Source organism: Chinchilla lanigera, unplaced genomic scaffold (assembly GCF_000276665.1).
Source record: "Chinchilla lanigera isolate Chin_1 unplaced genomic scaffold, ChiLan1.0 scaffold00063, whole genome shotgun sequence".
In the NCBI taxonomy this organism is placed as follows: domain Eukaryota; kingdom Metazoa; phylum Chordata; class Mammalia; order Rodentia; family Chinchillidae; genus Chinchilla; species Chinchilla lanigera.
In genome coordinates, this window is record NW_004955464.1 from 12,286,243 (window position 1) to 12,303,451 (window position 17,209).

A 17,209-nucleotide genomic window follows, 5' to 3' on the forward strand; every position below is an offset into this window, starting at 1 on the left:
CCATGCAGGAGACTGAGCCTGAATCTAGAGGAAGTGGCTCTCAGAGGAGCAGGAACCATGCACTGCAGATCCCAGACAGAGATCCTGACCAAGACTGAAGAATCAGTCTTGGCCACTTAAGGCTCCTGTCATCATGGTGTTAGTCCATTGTTCTCCCTCCAACAAGAGTTAGATGCATTTTGCAGAAAGAGGGCTTATCTTCAAAGGCCAGGTCAGAGTACACAGCAGGTAGTGTTCAAGTAAAAATGTAAATGGGAATCAAAGTTCCACTTCTGCAGATGAGGTTTCTGAGAAGGGTGAATGTTATTTCTCAGCTATCTCATGGTAGCAAACTACCTTTGTCCCTCAGCATTTTCCCCCTTGAAAATGTGAATATAAATGTTAGTAAGCAACTGTGAGTCTTCTATCTCCTGTTTTTTTTTTTTTTTTCTATCTGCTGTTCTGACCTTCTTCCTGCCCAGCATCCCCTGGCTGTGTATTCTCTGGGGCCTAGTAAAGAGATGCTGCTTAAGAGTCTGTGCCAAAGCCAGGTGTGGCGGCACACACTTGTAATCCCAGAACTCAGGAGGCTGAGGTAGGAGGACTGCTGCGAGTTCGAGGCCAGCCTAGGCTACAAAGTGAGTTGAAGGCCAGACTGAACTGCATGGCAAGATCCTGTCTCAAAAAGACCAAAAAAAAAAAAAACCCAAAAAAACCAAAACAAAACCACACACACACACACACACACACACACACACACACACACACACACAAGCAGACAGAGAGAAAGAGAGAGAATCTGCACCAAAGGAAGGTGCCACCAGAGGGCAAGTCCTGCCATGAGAACCAGACTCATGAGAAGTCTGGTTCTTCCTTTCCTTTTTAAGATGGGGTGGGCAACTTTCCAACATACCCTTCTAGTCGCCTCTCCCTCCAGGGAGCGAGAAATACATGCTCTGCAGGTACAGCCGAAGTCATGTCCCTACTGCCTCTTGGAAGCCCTCATACCCGGGCCCTCTTCCTCCTTTGGGTGACTTTCTGCTCTTTTTGTTGGTCACCTCAGCAGGTAGAACTTCACCCCTCACCCCAGAGTCTTCCCATTGGGCTGGCTGTAGGCAGCCATCCTTGGGTTACAGCTCCATCTCATGTCTGTTTTTTGTTTTGTTTTGTTTTGTCTTAAATTTTTTCCGGTACCAGGAATCAAACTCATGACCTTGCACTTGCCAGGCAGGTGGTTTGCCGCTGAGCTAAATCCCCAGCCCCTCCATCTCATGTCTGTATGCATGTATAAGAGTAGGAAAAAAAAGAATAGGAAAGATTTATTGAGGGATAGCTCCTGAGAAACAGGAGGGGACCTGAAAATGGGTTGTTCTCCCCATCTCCTTTTAAATGGATCCTTACCTTGGGGAATCTTTCTTTGTACACATGATTCATCATTATTATTTCACTGTCAAAGGAAACTGGAGACCGTCCAGGACTGAACAAGAAAGAAATAATTGTGTAACTTTAGTGCTATGAAACTATCAAGGAGAAAGATGGCCATCCCCAGAGCCCTGGCCCTCCCACTGTCTTTAGTACCCCACATAATCCCACTTGAATGAGAGCTGAGTTGCAGAGCCTACCTTATTCGTAGAGTTCCTACCATACATTATACAAATCAAAATGTTTCTTTCTGGAGTGAGACTACCCTTCTACAAAAAGTTGGACTTTCACACAGACTTCTGCTAGGGTCTAGAAAGGCTGAAAAAGAAGCCTATTCATGAGCTCATTGGTAGCTTTGCTAGGATGACCTTCCCAGAACAGGACTCTATATCCCCAAAGCTTTGGCTACTGAAATATAGTTTATCTGGTATGTTCTCAGAATCAAATCAAACAATCCCCAAAGCATCCAAAGGGAGACTCTATACACCTATTTCACCTTTCTTTTTTTCAAACAAATTGCAGCCAATGGGATTAATGTGGGCTCTAATCTGGGGTATAAATGAGGCCAACCCAGCCTGTAATGAGTTATACACGTGGGTTATCTGTTGAAGACAGCCAGTATATTCTCAGCTTTAATTTATTATTTTTCCTTAGTGACCAAAACCTTCCTCATGCACGATTACATCTCCCTAGTGGATTTTGAATTTTGAGCAACTGAATGGATATTTGGGTCTTGCCAAGTTCAGTGTGCCTAAAAGAGATCTCAGATAGGGTAGGTTCTGAACTGTTCCTCTCTGCTTTTTTTTTTCTTTTTTTTTTTTTTTTTCCTCTCTGCTTTTGTCCCTGAAGTAGACCCTATTCTGTTCAATGTACTGGCACACATGACCAAGTATTTAAGAATAATGTAGTGGGAACTTTCCTGAGTATCACTGTGGTCCTTTTCATCTCAACTAGCCTAAAAGGTACCTTTTACTCTGTGTAAGTCACAGAGATCACCATGGTTCAGGTGTTCCTCTGTGGGACAACGAAAGGCACTGGAAATCCACATTCACTCATTTGTATTCTTGATCTTTTGCACTTAAATCCTATCATCTTTAATCTCTGAATCTGAATTCAGAGGCCCAGCTCACTCTGTCACTCATGGTGCCAGTATTACCTGAGGGACTCTTCCTCTGCAACCTACCCTGTACATGCTAGCCACTTCATTACTCCTAGAGACCCTGGAAAACTAAGCTCAGTCACCAAAGCCATGCTCATTTTAATTTCCATCTTCTTCCTTAACCTGCAATGTTGGCACAGATTTACCAGCTAATGCCAAAAAGAATGGACAAGTAATCAGAGGAATTTGGCTGGGATGTGGCTCAGTGGTAGAGCACCGGCCTAGTATATGTGAGACACTAGGTTCAATCCCTAGTACCATTAAAAAAAAACAATCAGAGGAATTCACAGATGAATATATTGTTAACCTTTGTTTGGCCTGATAAAGGCGGGCCCAGTGACTCAAGGAACTGAGTTAGATTCAGATAGGCATTTAATTCTGCTTTTGAATTGGTCTTTTTCCCTAAATCAGCCAACTGTGTCTATAGCAGCAACTTTTCTAGTTGGCCTAGCTCATGTGTCCTGGGCCCACAGTTTTCAGCCAGGTAACTGTCAGAACTCATGATATTGCCAGGCATGGTGGTGCATGCCTATAATCTCAGCACTTGGGAGGCTGAGGTAGGAGGATCTTTGCAAGTTCAAGACCAGCCTGGGGTACAAAGTGAGCTCAAGGCCAGCCTGAACTGCATAGGAAGACCCTGTTTTAAAAAGACGAAAAAAACCACAAAAACCTGATGATACTGCTATTCTTTTAACAAATAGAGTGGGAAGGGAAAAAAAGAGAAAGACTGCGTGATGTGACTAGATAGTTTCAGGGATAATGGGCTAAGTTGAACCTGAAGCCAAAAAGGGCTTGAGTATCACTGCACTTGACTTACTCAAATTGACTAATGTGCCTGCAGAACAATCCTGGTCTGCTGCTTGTTTTTGTAAACAATGGTTCAACCTGGAGCTGCCTCCACACTACAATAAGACCAGAGTTAAGTAGTTGTAACAAAAAGGTATGGCCTGCAAAGCTTAACATATTTACTGATGCCCATGTTATACAAACAAGTTGAGGCCCACAGGTATGGACAGTAGATGACAGCAGCCCTCACCTGAGGCTGCGGGAACGGGGCCGCATGGCTGGGGACTGGCGTCCCTCCTCATCTGGCACACTTTCAGTGCTGAAATGCTTTGTCAAAAAGTGCAGCTCATCAGCTGTAGGCTGGAAAGGCAACTGATGCAGCTTTTCTTGTGAAGAACAGGATGACTAGAGGAGAAATATTAAAAACAGCATTAAGTACACATGCAAGGGCAGTTCATGAATGCTAAAAGACTGAAACTACTCAGGGACTTCCTGATCAATGTAAACTCAAAGCAAGGCTTCCTTCCTTGCTTCCTCTAACTGTGACTGGGCACGATCTTGTTCACCACAAGCCCTTAGGAGCACCATGTGGCAAGAAAATCCACCAGGAAAGAAAGTTACTTTTAGATTTGAACTTGGAGATTGGATTTAACCTGTAACAATTATGATGTCTAAACACAGCTCAGTGACTGAGCATTCCTGACAAGAGCCTGCCAATCCCCACAGACATCTGAATGACCCAGCGCTGCTGCAGGAACCCTGCAGATGCGGCTGCTGCCATGAGAACCCAATAGATTAACTCCTGGATCAGTGAGCGTCCCTTTACCTGACACAGCTGGCTAAGACAGCAGGCAGATCTAACAACACTGGCCCAGTTTCTACTCACCAACTGATCAAGGATCTGTGGTTTAAATATCTTAAACCATTTAGAGCCAATGCTGTGGCACCACACAGGGAGCTCTGCTGTCACAGGGTTAAAACCAAGCGAGAAATGAACACCTCTGGGCTAACAATGCATGCCTCTCTTACAGAATGTTATAGTATATGCAGTTTTAAACAACTAGTGAGGCATTTCCGCAGGGCTCTGGTTGGCTACATTTTTATAAATGACTTAGATCTAGCCTGCAAACCATTTACCTAACTACAGCTAAGATGAGCTAATGGCTGAATATATATTATGATGGGCAAAATGGGTATTTTAAATTATCTCAATAAACTAGAGTAATGAGTTGAGTCTGTTAAGTTTACTGAACAGAAATATATATATATGCATATATATGCATATTATACACAGTGTATATTTAAATACTCATACACACACACTGTCAATTACTTTAGGTTTACAACAACTAACTTTGAGTAAAGGACTATATAAAAAGGAGTGTTTATTAAGGAAAAAATTTAAGCTTAGCTGCCAAAGACCACTAGTGAGAACTTTGGCTTAATTTAAGAGCAATATTTAGGTCAAGCGGGGAAATGGTATTTTTTTTCCCTGCTTGGGATTCATGACTATAGACAAATCAAGCAGAGAAGACCTGAAGAACTATGGAAAAAATGGGGTACAGTCATCAAGTCTACTGCCTGCAAAGTCTGAAACACTATTTGTCTTTTTACAGAAATTTTACCAACCCTGTCACCCTAGCTTTAAAAATAAAAAACTGCCTCAGGAGAATTCATTTTTACGGTCAACTGTGCATGGTAACAATTAGCGCATCTGTTATTTTTTAGGCTAAAACTGCTAAGAGAAAAAGTTTTAGAGACAGCTCCAGCCTTTTATTGATATACACAACCCTTGGATATCAAACAATATCACTCTTTTTTCCTTTTTTAAAGAAAAAAGGGGAAAACAGGAGGGAGAAAGTCTACTAGATCTTTGGGCCATAGGAAGGGCAATCTGTTCTTAGTTGTAGTTCTTGAAATAATGTTGCGGGGAGTACTGGAAACATGCTTAGGAGCTCCCATGCCTGGTTTCACTGGCAGAGCAAAATTTCAAGATTCACCAGGAATATCTGGCCCCTGGGGAGGGTGCTAGTTAATTCTTCCGAAGGATTATGGATCTTGCTATGGCCATGAAGGTTACCAGCTCTCCACTCACTGAGCCCTATCTCCAAGCAACCTCTTCGAGTTTGGCCTTGGGGAACAAATTGAAACCATTTTTTAGCACTAGACCAACCTGAAGGGATCAGAGTATACCCACAGGTTTGGCTACTTACTGAGACAGTAGAGCTAGGTGTGTTGGTTCCATAGCCTGAAGAAGGTAAAGAGGCCAAAGACCAACGCCGTCCATCAGTCCTGTGCAAGAAAACGAACATCAGGAAGTTCCTACAGATCCTCACCCTGAGTTCAGAATCTGCCTGACTGTGTCCATCAGCATTTTTGGGCTCTTGATTCTCTGGTGGTCTCCTCTTTGCCTCAGAGTACTGCTTGCTGTGGCACATGCTCTTATAACTAGCCTATTTGTGTGTTTTCCATGAATTTGGATAAGTATAGTATTACATAACTTTTAATAGTTATAAATATTTAATAGTTATATAATATACACTATATTAATAGTATTATATAACTACTTGGGAGGCTGCTTGGGAAGATCACTATTTCAAGTCTGCCTGGGCAACTTAACAAGACCCTGCTTCAAAATAAAAAGGCCTGGGGATGTAGTCCACTGCTATAGCACCCCCTGGGTTATATAGTACTATTTATATAATACTATTTTTTTTAAATTTTTGTGATGTAGTTTAGGCTGGTTTTGAACTCATTACGTAGCCTAGGCTGGCCTCGAACTCACAGTGATCATCCTACTTCAGCCTCCTGAGTGGTGGGATTACAGGGGTACACCATCACACCTACTTTTTCTTTTGAGGTAACATTTCACTGTGCTACCTAGGCTGGCCTCAAATTTTAGGTAATCCTGCCTCAGCAACTAAAGTAACTGGGATTACAATTATGTGCTACCATGCCTAGTTTTATTTCCTCTCCTTCCCCCTACAGTGCTGAGGATTGAACCCAGGGGGTGCTATAGCACTGGGCTACATCCCCAGGCCTTTTTATTTTGAAGCAGGGTCTTGCTAAGTTGCCCAGGCAGACTTGTATTAGTGATCTTCCCAAGCAGCCTCCCAAGTAGCTGGTATTACATGCATGTGCCACTATGCCTAGCTTTTATTTCCATTTTTGAAATTCCATGTGAAGGGCTCTTTGGTCTTTTCTAGGCCACTGCACTGGCAATCAGGAAGAAACAGACAACCATCTGGGTATGAACCGAACATTAACTGATAGCAAGTAGTTACAGGCTGTGCCAATGCCCCATAAAACCAATCTTTGAGGATGCCTGCTGAAGAGTGACAGTAACCTTACCAAAAAGTAGGGAAATGACATACCTTTGGCTGTATATGAGACTTTATGGGGGAGGCTTCCTGCTGCTCTCAAAAGGATGCTACCCAAAGCTCTCATCACAAAGAACCACAGTTATATGCTTTACTGTAGAAGAGGAGGATTAAGCAGGTATCTGACTTGAAGCTTTTAATAACATGGACATGTGACTCTGACTGGACTGTAGATATGGTACAAAGTACTCTTTCTCATGGAGCTTGGGGTATAGCCTGCTCAGGTTGAAGTTGGATAAAAAATTTTTTTTTTGCTGCTACTCACAGAATTTTAGAACATCAGCAATAGAGAAACTTTAGAAGTTAAATTCTCATTACATTTTCAGAGAAAACTCTAAGACCCAGAGATCTGGAGGATTTGCTCAAGGTGTCAGTTATGATGAGGGCTGGTGGGAGGAGCAAGAAAACAGTAATACATTTTGGTAGGGCTTCTCTTTCTGCAGTACTCTTCCCCACCCTCAGCAATACCGAGCAGCCTTTCTACTATGTTTCATAAGGGAAAAGCCCAGGTTCCATGCCACATGCATATGACTCAAACTTCATGCTATTCAGGCTGCTAGCACAGGGCAATTAAAAGTCTGCTGGAACCTCGTCTCTGAGGCAAAGAAACGTGTAACAGAGTGCTAAACCATGATGTTCTCTCTGACCTCTTTGCTGAGTCCTGAACACCTAACATAAGGAAGCCATTCAATTCCAGGAAAATAAGAGCTCAGCAAAGATGAGACAGGTATAACATACAGATGAATTTCCTAGGCCTTTGTTATACTTTTTCACATATGATTTTCAAGCTTTTAGCTAAAAATGTAAATCAATCACATGGCAGCCACTTCTCTGTGTTGTATACTGAAGTGCACGAGCCACCAGAATCAGAATGAAATGCCACCACACGATGTCTCTGTTTCTTTCATCTGACCACCTCACCAGGAGACTGAAGAAAGTTGTGAGAAGGAGAGTGACTTGTCCCCAGAATCAGAAGAGTTCAATAACTCCCGCCTCCAAGCACATTAGCTCTGAGCCTTGGTTCCAGCAGGTAGCAGGGCATCGATCCTATAAGGCCTCTTTGCTAGATATAAAAGGCCTAGTGTTCATACCCACAGTCAAGGGAGGATCACAAATCACAAGCTACACTGGCCATGCATAGCAGTGGCCCAACCCTCTCCCCACCACACGCAGCATTACCTGTCTGCTCTGTGGCCATGGCTGTAGTGAAAAGATATAAATTATAGTGAGAACCAAAGAGAATCAGAGGCTCCCAACATTTGATCTAGCTTGGCAGAAGCAAACCTTCTGTTTAGAAATATGTGACAGTTTGAAGGGAAATTATAGGACTAATGGATCTATTTTTAGTACTTCATCTAATCTGATTTTTGTGCGATATTCCAAGCCAATGCGATCCTGCAGGTCTCCAGCCCAACTCAGTAAGTAGGAATGAGCAATTCCTGGTACTCCCTTTGTTAGGGTTGAGACAGTCCTCCCCATCCCACCAACAAGGAGCAGTTTTTCCTACCCCATTCTGTAAGAGGACAACCCAAGGTTTTATGTTCCATGCACATGAGTCAAGTATCTCGTCTCCTAGCACAGATTTGTTTGGGTCTCAGTGGTAATAATAGGCCCCAAAGCCTCCTCCCCAGTCTTACTTGTGAAGCCTAAATGAAACAAATACAAGGACATCAACAGCACCTGCTGTTTCCTCTGCCTAGAATAGTCTCCATGCCTATGTCCTCACACCCAATGCAGCAGCTGCTTCTCATCCCTCAGACTGGCTGGCCTTACATGGCCATCCAGTGGGACTCTAGCTCCACTCCTTTCCTATTCATTCATGCAGCATCGAGTTTTTTTCCTTTATCATGCTTATCACAGTTTATAACCCTATATTTGTTTGCTTTTTCACTTATTGTATTCCTCCTTCACCACTCATTTTATCAATAACCACTATTATAACCACAATAACCACAGGAAACAGAGTTTTTCAACAAATAAGACATCTATTAAATTTGATTCTAGCTAAGGTGAGACAGAAAACATGCAACTAAGAAAACATTAGGCACTGGAAAATACTAGTTTGGAAATAAAACAATGATTTGATAGAGAATAACAAATGGGCCCCCTTTAGATTGGGTGGTTAGAGAAAGTCTAGGAAGGTAACATTTGAGATGAAATATAAATGAGCAGAATGAGTGAACTAAGTGAAAATCTTAGGGAACAGCAAGATCTTAGACTATCCCTCTCAAGAAAGTAAGGATTATGTCTATTTTGTTACCACACTATAATAAAACACCTAGCCTAGAGCTTGGCTCAAAGTTGGTGCTCAGCAAACATTTACTGAATGAATGTGAAATAAATGAATGCCACCTGCAGGCATTGTCACAGGTCATGCTGTTCTAGTTCATAGTTAATCTGAGGCTACAGTTCATACACAGTCTTAAGACAGGAAGTCTCAGATAAACCTTTCTAAATGAATGTAGCAATGGAGTATTCTTCAGCTGTAAATGACCCTACCTGAGTGCTTGGTTAACTAACTGGAAGTTATATAGGATAGGAGAGACAAGTCCATGGACAAATAGGAATGAGACTTCCTTTGAATAAGACAATTGGGTCAGAAAGGATACCCAGATTAGCATCAAACTTCTTCCTAGCTGCCCAGCTCCTTTTCAACTAGACAGAATCCTAGAGAGGAAGAGGATAAATTGAATGTTTTCTTAGGCTGTCACTTGAACAGTGAGCAAAGGTTGTTTCCAGGTGTCTTTTGTTTTTCTCTTGTGACTTTTTTCAAAAAGTAGTCTAAGTATTAAAACTACTATTGCTTCAAGCTGTATTATGTTCTCTATTCACTAATGGTTCCAAATCTGGAGTCATAATTTTTCTGGAATTCATAGTACTAAAGACCAATTATCACCAACAAAAGAATTAAAACAAAACAAACACCTCCTCCTCCCCAAAAAACCTCTTAAAAGCTGAGTGTGGTGGCACACACCTGTAATCTCAGCACCTGGGACACTGAAGCAGGAGGATTATTGTGAGCTGAAGGCCAGCCTGAACTACATTGTGAGATGGTCTCAAAAACAACCAACCAAAACCAAAAACCCCCCTAAAACAAAACCAACCAAAAAGCCCCCTACCTCTAAACAAACAAATATTAAAAACTTGAACTTTGCCAACAAAGAATCTTGGAAAAGATTCTATAAAGAAATGAGGTGTATATGGAGCGTTGGTAAGTGATTTGGACTCCATCAGCTTGGACTTCTCCAGAGACCAGATGTTATGGTTTGGCTCTGGATGTCCTCCCAAAGCCTCATTCAGTCATGGGCAGGCTTCTAGAGTTTATGATTGATTCATGGGTGTGAGTGCTACACCCACCCTGGGGCAGACAGTTTGCATATGTAAGAAAGAGGCTGCTTGCCACCAGTCCTCCCTTTTGCTCTTGCTGCTTTGGGTATCTTCCACCACCATGAACGGTTGCCCTCTGCCATGTGCCACCCTGCTTGGGAGCCAGCCGAGTATGGACTGAAACCTCCACAAACTGTGAGCTAAATAAACCTTTCTTTCCTTAATTTTGGGCATCAGGTATTTTGTCTCAGCAATGAAAGAAAAGTAACCAAGACACCAGATGATGCCATGCCCCTGAGCAGAGCACTCAGGGTTGCTACCCTGGGCCACAGATAAGCCTGTATCACTTTCAGAGAGAATAGAAATGGAAGAAGAACGTAAGAATGGCCCTGTAATCTTTCTATGCCCATACATAGGTCTCTAGCTGAAAGCCAAGGAGAGAGATATGCCAAATTCTTCCAGCCCCTTGGAACTGGCTGGATTAGTTCCAATCCTCTAGAGAGAAGATTTTATTTTGTCACTGATCATTCTAGGATAGCCTTTAAGGGAGGTATAGTGGCTTGGAACATACTCTTAGGACACCAAGGACTCATGCTTAAGAGCATAAAAATCAGCTTCTTGTATCTACTCCCCTGTTCTAACATCCAAAGTAAATATATAGGTCACTTAAAAAGCTAAATTTGAACAAGATGATTATAATCTGGGAGAGGAACACAGGGAAGGAACCCAAGGTAACCCACTTGAAAGAACACAGATTTAAAGGAGGAATATGACATTTAAGTAACATTCATGCAAGTGCCACATGTGTTAGTCACAGAAGAGGAGGTTTTTTAGCAACTTACCTACGAGCAGGAACAAAGGAAAAGTGAGCAGGTGCATTTGGAGAGAAATTCCGGGGGCTGTCCAAAGGACTGTTGCCTGTGGTTAGAGAAATGAAAAGAAATTTACTGAAGTTTGCTTCTGAGGAGGGCTAACGTGATCTTTTTTTTTTTTTTGTCTTTTTGAGACAGGGTCTCGCTATGCAGTTCAGGCTGGCCTTGAGCTCACTTTGCAGCTGGCCTTGAGCTCACTTTGCAGCCCAGGCTGGTCTCGAACTCGCAACAATCCTCCTGCCTCAGCCTCCCGAGTGCTGGTATTACAGGCAATGTGCCACCACACCCGGCGGGCTGACGTGATCTTCACACAAAAAAATCTTCCCCCAGCACTGGCAATTAGCATCTTTGGTTACTTTCTCAGGCCACCATTAATTTATAGATCTCTCTTTGTAAAAATTTGGCAGCCCAGAGGCCTCCTCTCTTGTTCTCAGGTTGCCTGTAACAACCCATGTCTCCCAGACATCCATTCTAGATCTCATAGCAACTTACCTGTTTCCTGACCTCTGGCTTCAGTATGTCTTGTCAAGTTAACCCGACATTCCAAAGAATTAAAGAGCTTATTCAGTGCAAAAGGTAGAGTGAAATGCTCAAACATTTCTCCCAGGGAAACAGGACTTCCAGTATAAAAGTATCTCTGCATCCTATAGTCTCTATACTGCACCCAAGGGGCTAAATCAGAACATATATGCTTTAAGGGGAATCAGGTTCTCAGGTCAGGACTCATGATAGCAGTATACCTTAAAATAGTATCTACACTTAGGACTCCAAATCTACAAAGTATGCCCAACTGCCTCACAGCATAGGAATTACTACGATCTTCTTAGTTTTTATTTGTCCTCTGCAACTTGCTAACTTAAAACTCAGAAGCTCTGAACAAAATTTTGTACTTACTTTTGTACTAGTCACAATTCTTGAATCTAAGCTTGCCATACTTCTTTGTTTTGTCTTTTGGCTGGAGCTGATACTTAGAGGCCCTATTTGGCAGAAATTCACCATGTGTCTCCATTTGAAAGGCCATGCTGAAGCAAGCATCATTCCATGATGTGCTGACACTCCCCAAACCCGTCTACCTCTTCATTTCTAATGCTCCCCTCTGAACCAACATTAGTTATGAGGAACTGACCCTACCCAGAGACCTGATAGTTCAGTGTGCCCTGGCTTTCTCTTGGATAGTTTCCTCATAGGGTATGGATATTCCAAAATGCTATAAAGTCACCTTATTGTTTCCCATTATCTCTCTTCAACAAGTCCTAGTCTTTTTGTGTTGATCTGTAAATACTAACATCTCATTAGTGCAACACTACTCTATGCAGCACTCATGTGTCAATAATATAAAGACATTATCTTTGGTTGAACTAATTAGTAGGAAGAGGCTGTCTCAGCTTCTTTTTACCCCCAGGTGCACAAAATGCATAACTTTAGTGTATCTGAAGTAGGAGATTAAGGCTTGGGCAAATGAGTTAACTATAAAAAGTTTGTCTGGGGCCAGGGATATAGCTCAGTGACACAAGCGTCTACCTGGCAAGTGCAAGGTCCTAAGTTCGATCCTGGTACCAAAAAAATAAAAAAGGTTGTCAGTCATGGAGACACACGGCACATGTGCAGAACACAGGACCCAGGATGACTACTGGTTTCTGAGCACTGTGCATGGAACCAATCAGAAAATGCTATCTTCAAGTTTTCATTACAGCTGGTGCAAAACCAAGTGACCCTTTGATAGGACAGCTTAAACCTAATACCAAGCCAAATGAGTTTCTGATAGGACAAGCATCCAAAAAGCCTTATTTGCATGAAACAGAAGCAATCTAGAAATTCCAGATACAAAAGAGCCTGCCCATTATCCTGATAATCACTGTGAGCCTTTTCACAGGATCACTCTCACTCTGTAGGGCATACTTTTTTTCCACCTTTAATATATATAAATCCTTGCTACTTTTTCCATGGCTCTTGTCCCATTCTTTTTCCAGGACGCCAAGAACCTGGAAAGAATTTCTTTGGGACTCAAAAGCCAGTAACAGGGGTATTTTCAAGATGGATGATCTAGGATGTATATTCCTATGATCTATCTGGTTATCCACTGGGGTGGCTATATTAGAATAGCAGTCCCCAATTATCCAGGCACCAGGTACCAGTTTCACGGGAGTCAATTTTTCCATTAGGGGCAGAAAAGATGGTTTTCGGACTAGATTCTCACAAGGAGAACATAACCTAGATCCCTCACATGTGCATTTTATGGTAGAGTTTGAGCTCCTTTGAAAATCTAACGTCATTGCTGATCTGACAGGAGGTAGAGCTGGGTGGTAAAGCTAGTGATGGAAGGCAGGTGTAAACACAGACAGAACTTTGTACATGTACTTCCTGTTGTGCGGCCTGGTTGTTAATATGCCCTAGACTGGTACCAAACCCTGGCCCCAGGACTGGGGGGCCACTGTATTAGCATCCAAACCATTTATATGTGTTCAAAGTTAAGATATGTTGACCACTAATATTGTTGTTTCCTTGAGGATGGAGATCTGTAGGAGGAAAAATCATTTACAGGTAAAAAGCATAAGCTTTTTTTTTTTTATTGTGTCTCTAAGACCCTTAGGAATTATTGGTATTTTTTTGAATGAGTTCCCTAGAAGAGAAGAAGGCTCAAATAAATTTTGTGGCGTTAAGTTGTAGGTTTAAAAAAAAGTTGTAGTTTTTCTTAAAAATCACAATTTAAAAACTAAGATTTTCCTTTTTTTTTTTCTGACAGGGTCTTGCTGTGTAGTTCAGGCTGGCCTTGAGTTCACTAAGTAGCCTAGGCTGGTCTCAAACTTACAGTGATCCTCTTGCCTTAGCCTCCCAAGTGCTGGGATTACAGGTATCTGCTACCATGCCTAGCCTCCTTGTCTCCTTTCTACTTGTATTTCTCCTATCCTACCTTAGACATAGTGGCACATGCCTACAATCTTAGCTTCTTGGGAGGCTGGAGTAGGAAGATCTCAAATTTGAGGCCAGTTTGGCAATTTAGTGAGACCCTGTCCAAGATAAAAAAGGGTTGGGGGTATAGCTCAGAGGTTAAGCATTGGCTTAGCATGTGTGAGGCTCTGGGTTCAGACCTCAGTACTGCAAAACAAAAACAAACACTAACTATATTTGGGAGGGGTAATGTCATCTCACAGATTAACAAGTACAGGTTGCACATTCTTTATCTGAAATGCTTGAGAGTATCATGTTGGTGCTCAGAAATTTTCTGATTTTGCAGCATTTTGAATTTTCTAACTAGTGATACCTATATTAAAGAGTCAATGCTCAATGATCTTATCTGTACTCAATACTCAATGCTCTTTGTAGGTTCTCCAAACTACCCACTTAAAGCCACAAAAATATCCCTGGATGCTGAGTATCCTACAATTAGTACAGATAGCACAATGGCTGCTAGGAAGCCACTCCTCTCCAACTGCTAGAGTTTAGGCAACAACCTACGGCCAATCCTCCCTTCTACTAATCTTCTTCTTTTTTTTTAATGGAGGTAGAAAATAAAATGACAAAGATCTAAGAAATTTCTGAAGCTCCAGATCAGACCACATGGTGTTAGATCTCCTGAACTAATATTCAGTAACCTCTTCTCCCCTGGAACCTTATTCTCTCTCCCTCTCCGTCTCCATCTCCCCCTCTCTCTCTCTCTCCCTCTCTCTCTCTCTCAGTATCAGGAATTGAACTCAGGACCTTATTATCTAATTCATAATTTATCCTGCCCCTAAGAGAAGTCCAGGGGTGAGAATATTTGAGGGCCGGTTCCTCTTTCAGTTGCAGATGTCCAATAGTGCAAAGAATGACTAAGCCAATTGTTAGAAGACCCTAGTAAGCTTACAGATGGGTTTGAAACTTTGGTCCTTGCTTTTATCAAGGCAAGACGTCCAATTCATCATGACCACTTGCTGTACCTTGAATGAGACACAGAGAATGTTACAAGAGGTTACGAGCTATATACATGAACAGTATGCTTTAAAAACTGAAGGAAACCACCCTGGAGAGGCTATCCTCCCTTCAACAGAGCCAACCTGGGATTGTAATACTCAGTATGGACTAGAAATGACATCTAGTATCCTAGCTGCTCTTACCAGAGAGATAAAGAAGTTTGTTGATCTTTGCATAAATACACTAATACAGATCCATCTTCCAGGGAGGAAGAGGCACTAATGGGACATCATTTCATCTGCCAGTCAGTCCCAGATATTTGACATAAACTATCAAAACTTGAAAGCGGGGCCACAGACACCTATGGCTAAGTTGCACAGCTTTTTCTGTGCTCAACAATCAGGACCCAGAGAAGAGACAAAGGGGAGAGGCCAAGATTATAACTGTTGCAATTGGTAATGCTTTAAGCCCATCCAGGTCATCTAAGGAAAAGCCCAGGGACAACCAAGGAAAGGGTCCCCGTTTCACGTGCAAGAGCACTGGACACTGGGAATGAGAGTGCACCAAGCCCCTGCCTGTGCCCTGCCCTAATTGTGAGGTACCTAATGTGCTTGATTTGTGGCACTGGAGGTTTGACTTTTCCCATTCCCAGAGAGGAGCTGGACTATCCATAACCCTCATTTCCTTCTCTGACAATTGAAGAGGCCCAGCGGAACCTGCAATGTCCCTGTCCACAGACATCATCATCTCCTCCAAGGGACCCTGAGTAAACTTAGGGGACACGGGTGAACCAGTTTGACTGCTTACTGATACAAGGGCAGATCATTCTGTTTTGACTTCCTTCTCTGGAAAATTCTTCTCTAGATCTATAGCCATAGTAGGGGTCAAAGGGACCCCCAGGCAGATTCAGTTTTTTTGGAAAAAAACAAAACAAAACAAAACCCTGCAGCTTCAGGATTTAAAAAATACAAAAGTTACTCAAACTCAGTTTCTCTTTCACCTACAAACTGATCTTTTTCACCTGCAGACACCTCTTTTCATCTGTAAATTGCTCTTCCTTCATTTTCTTGGTGTTTTTTTTTTTTTCTTTTTGCGGTCCCAGGGATTGAACTCACAACTTTGCGCTTGCCAGGCAGGCGCTTATGCCACTGAGCTATATCCCCAACTGTCCTTCATTTTCAAATAGATGTAAATAGTCTGCTTTTTAACATAGGCCACCAGACTGGTGACCTGACAGTAAGAATATGCATTCTAGATTACCCATTTTGAAGACATCCACCCTCAAAAGCCCCCCTTAAATACACCCAGCTCCAGATCATAATGTGCATGTCTCTCTCTCTGTCTCCCTCTGTCTGTTTGTCCCATCTGATTTCTTTGAGTGTACACTTTAAATTTTTTTGTTATAAATCCCTTTATATCTCTTACTGACAAGTCCTGAGACAGGGTTCAGTGAACCTGCAACTTAATTGTGACAATGACAAAATCTTATATGCCTACATATTCAAGAATTTCTAAGAACCCTAAGTATAATTAAAGGGGCTGGAGGTACAGATCAATAGTAAAGCATCTGATAGCATGTGTGAGGCCCCAGCTGAGAAGGAAGGGAAGAGGACAGGGGAGGGAGAGGGGAAAAGCAAAAGGGATTGGAGTGTCTTTGCTATTCATGAAGGGCAGGGCAGATGTTTTAATAAGATGGCTCTGGGGCCGGGGTGGGGGGCTGGCCAAAACAGAAAGACTAGCCACAGGATTAGGGGGTTGATGCTTTAAACCACCAGACCTTCTGGAAGCAGAAGTGAACTGGAGATTTGAGTTCCATCAGATGGTCAACCATCCATCAGATGGTTGATGCTTTAAACCACCAGACCTTCTGGAAGCAGAAGTGAACTGGAGATTTGAGTTCCATCAGATGGTCAATGAGTCAGTCAGTCAAACTGGTGTAATGAATTTCCAATGAACATTCTGGACAGAAAGTCCTAGTGAGCTTTTCTGGTTAAGAATCTGTGTTTACTGTTATACATCATTGTGTTGGAGGGTGATGCATCTTGATCTTCACAGGAATAAACAACTGTAACCAACACTGCAAAATGGAACTGTCAGTTACAATTTTTGCTTTAGAGACAAGTGGTTTCTCCAAACTTTCTCAAGTCCAAAGCCCAAAAGGCTACCTCTAATTCTCCACAGCTCAGACGAATAGACAGAATATGCAGATGCTGGCACAGCAGGCCTGGGGCCCAGTTTCCTTTCCACAAGAAAGGAGAAAATAAGCTAAAGATGGCCGGAAGTCATAAAGCAAGTATGGAGATCTGCATTATCTCTCTGTGCTCCTCCACCCCTCTGTTCCTTACTAGTATTATGGACAGTTAAGTTAGATAGAAATATTGTATGGTTTTTTT

At 42.3% G+C, this 17,209-nt stretch overlaps 1 protein-coding gene across 6 annotated transcripts in view; it reads right to left on the reverse strand.

The window, feature by feature from the left end:
* Mast2 (microtubule associated serine/threonine kinase 2) overlaps nt 1–17,209 on the reverse strand; it is a gene marked incomplete at its 5' end in the record, with an annotated part of 194,810 nt that overhangs the window by 21,991 nt on the left and 155,610 nt on the right. For 4 of the 6 annotated variants that reach the window (XM_013521604.1, XM_013521601.1, XM_013521602.1 and 1 more), the window contains 5 exon segments: nt 1,381–1,456; nt 3,597–3,751; nt 5,560–5,638; nt 7,906–7,926; nt 10,896–10,971. In XM_013521604.1, the coding sequence (XP_013377058.1) occupies nt 1,381–1,456; nt 3,597–3,751; nt 5,560–5,638; nt 7,906–7,926; nt 10,896–10,971 (407 nt within the window). 6 annotated transcript variants of the gene reach the window in all.